The 2958-nt window shown below is 66.3% G+C and overlaps 1 protein-coding gene across 1 annotated transcript in view; it reads left to right on the top strand.

Moving 5' to 3' along the window:
- CHMP1A (charged multivesicular body protein 1A) overlaps positions 1-1067 on the top strand; it is a 3000-nt gene extending 1933 nt beyond the window's left edge. The window contains exon 5 of the mRNA XM_009273090.2: positions 606-1067. Within this exon, the coding sequence (XP_009271365.1) occupies positions 606-627 (22 nt within the window). The 3' untranslated portion in view covers positions 628-1067. The remainder of the gene's footprint in view (positions 1-605) is intronic.
- The last annotated feature ends 1891 nt before the right edge of the window (positions 1068-2958 follow it).

Here is a 2958-nt window from a genome sequence, read left to right as displayed (position 1 = left end):
GCGGTGCGGTGGGAAACGCTTGGGGCCTGGGGGGGTGGGGGTGGCTTCTGGTACTCGGCAGCGAGCCTTCGTCACCAGGGTGCGGAACAGTCTCCCCCTGCTCCGTGCTCGCCCTCACGCAGCTGCTGCTGCTCTGGGAACGCTTGGCGCTGACCTTCAGACAGCTCCGGGAACAGGTTGTCTCCCTGGAACCGCCCCAGGAGAAGCTGATGAGCTTCCTCTCCCCGGTCCCTCCCTGGCCTCGCCCCACGCAGCCCCCACCGGTGTCCGTCTGGGGACAGCCCCGAGGCTGCGGCACGCCGCCCCGGGAGCTGGGGACGGCCCCGGGAGAGGGACCAGGCGGGCTGCCGGTGGCGAGGCACCCAGGAGAGAAGCCGGGAACCCCTTCTCCGCACTACCTCGCCTGCCTTAATGACAAAACGCTCCACGCTACCCCCAGGCAGCCGCGGCTGCCTGCTCCGGGGCGGGATTTCTTGCACCTCTGCCGCGGGCAGGAGGTTTCTGGGCGGAGGCGTTCCCTGCACGCGCTGGCTGAAGGGTCCTCCTGAGCGGCGGCCATTGCCTGCCGCTCTCACGTCGGTTCCCTCTCGTGTTCTCCCTTCCAGGTTGGCTGCCTTGCGGAACTGAGGTCTCCTCTCACCCCTGCGGACTGCTGCCCCGCCCTGGTGGTATGGCGGCGTGGGGTGGAGGGGCCCGGGATCCCTTCCCCGCCTCTGCTACGTCCTTTGCTCTGACCCTCCGGCCAGGCGGAGTCGGCCGTCCCCTCCTCCGGCAGCACGTCCCCAGCCCTGCCCGCCCGCGGTCAGACTCTTTCTTTCGGGGTGTGACGGTGACGACTTTTCCCAGGGCAGGCAGCGATCCCGGCAGGGCCTTTCTGAGCGGAGACGGCCCGAGGGACGCTTTGCTGGTTCTGATTTCAGGGTGTTTTTCATTTGGGGGTCGCCGCTGGTCCCCGGCGGCGTCCCGCGATGCGACATCCCGCTCCTGATTTAACACTAAATGGATCCTTCTGGAGGCGGGTTGCGGCGTCTTCTGGGGGTGCTGCTCGCCCGCCCCTCCTCCGTGCATCGCACGCTCCGCTTATCTGGTTTAGACCGGGTCTCCGGGCTGCGTTTTCCTCGGGGCCCGCAGCAAGGAGCCGTTTACAAGAAGCAGGGAGATCCCCCACGGGGGCTGCCTTCCTCTCGCAGCGCTTCGGGAAGGGTGGTTTTTTTCCGGCTGTGGTGTTTCTGGGAAGGTTAGTGCCTTGCAGGAAGCCGGGGGGAGGTTACGCCGTGGCATCTCTTCCCTCGCAGTGACCTTCCCGAGCCGTAGCTGGGCGCCCTCTTTGCGGGCTTCAACTTGCCAATCGCTAAAGCTCCTTGTCCTGCCGGGCCAAACCTCCCTGGAGCTCTGTACCACAAAGTGACCTTGGAAACGCTCGTCCTGCCCCGCGCCCCAGCCTGTAAATCCACGCGTTAACCCTTCCCAGACCGCAGCGGCTGGAGACGGGGATCCAGGCCCCGGCCTCCCATGGGGACCGGTCCCTGCCCCCGTGTCCAGCAGCCGGGAGCGGATCGCGGCGGCTTCTGCCCCCAGGCTTGCAGCTGTGGTGGCCACAGCCCTGTCCCCAAATGTCCCCCGGCCGGATGGGTGTGACGGTAAATGCTAAACCATCCTGAGAGCACGTCTGCCTGCGCTGGCTGTGGCTGGTCCCCCGGATATCTGCCGCCCCGTCCTCCCCGCTGTCCCCCACCTTGCTGCATCTGCTCCGTGCCGCCGCCTGCGGAGCACGGTACTGAGCTGGATGAGCGGGGGCTGCTTCCAGGGCACCGCAGCCTCCCCTCTCCTCCCGCTGCTCGCGGGGAAACGTGGCTGCTTGTCCCTCGCAGCCTTCCCCCGGGGCTGAAGCTTTCTGCCGCCCTTCTCTGTGACTCCCAGGCCCTACCGAGCTGCTGCATTGACGGGAGGCTCCCCGGGAAGGAAGCGTTGTCTCCTTTGGCTCGCACGAGGAGGAACTTTAACCTTCTCGCCGCAGGCTGCGTAAATGAGTGCGGTGCAGCTGCCGGCTCCGGCAGCGCCGTGCCGGCGGCGCTGAGCTGCGCTGCCCGCAGCCAGGAGCGGGCAGCCGGTCCCGCTGCAGCGGGGCGGCTCTGATTCATCGCTTTTAAAGGGAATTTTACGGCGTGCACAGCTGCTGCTTTGGGCTGTGCTGAGAGGAAGGAAGGGAAGCGCGGGGGAGAGGGGGAGGCAGCTCCCTTCTACTCCCGGTGCTGGCCGACCTCCCGGGCTGCCTGTGTGGACGTGGGGCAGGGCTCGCTGCAGTTCGGGGGCCATCTCCCCTAGCGCTTGCGACACAAACACTTTCCGCTGTTCCGATTGTTTCTTCTGAGGTCAGTGGCCTTGGCAGCGTGTGGCTAGTGACCGACAGAGCCTTCTTCCCCGCCGCGTGCCGTGGTGGGGGCGCGGGGTGGTGACCCCGGAGGAGGAGAAGGTGGCTTCGGGCTGCAAAGTCACTTGTGCGTGGTGGGGCGTCGGATCTTGTGCCACCTCCCCGTGGGCTGGGCAGAAAGCAGGAGCCCCGACGGAGACTTGTGCCTGCGCCGCGGAGCGGGACTGCCGCCGGGGCCGCCAGCTCCTGCTCCTCATGGGGCCGGGCAGCCTGGCCCCGCATGGGTGCCATGCATGGGTGCCACGCGTGGGTGCCGCCTGCGGGGCTGGGGGCCGGGAGAGCCCCTGCCCCTGGAAATGCTCCTTCTTTCAGTGGGATGTTTCTCTGTGGTTTCATTTGTGTGTGTTTTTGTTTTTAAGCTTATATCATTTGCCGCCGCCGCCTTCTTCTCCAAACTCCTGTTGATTACCTTCTGCTATTTTAAATAAACAATCCCTGAACATCCACCGTGCTGTGTCCGGGGGTTCAGATGTGAAGAGGGGGGGGTCTGTGGTCCCCTCCGCCTGTGGCACAGGGTGACGGCCGTG

This window comes from Aptenodytes forsteri, unplaced genomic scaffold (assembly GCF_000699145.1).
Source record: "Aptenodytes forsteri isolate BGI_AS27 unplaced genomic scaffold, ASM69914v1 Scaffold271, whole genome shotgun sequence".
NCBI lineage: Eukaryota > Metazoa > Chordata > Aves > Sphenisciformes > Spheniscidae > Aptenodytes > Aptenodytes forsteri.
The sequence above is the reverse complement of the archived record's forward strand: the minus strand, read 5'-3'. Positions and strand labels throughout refer to the sequence as shown.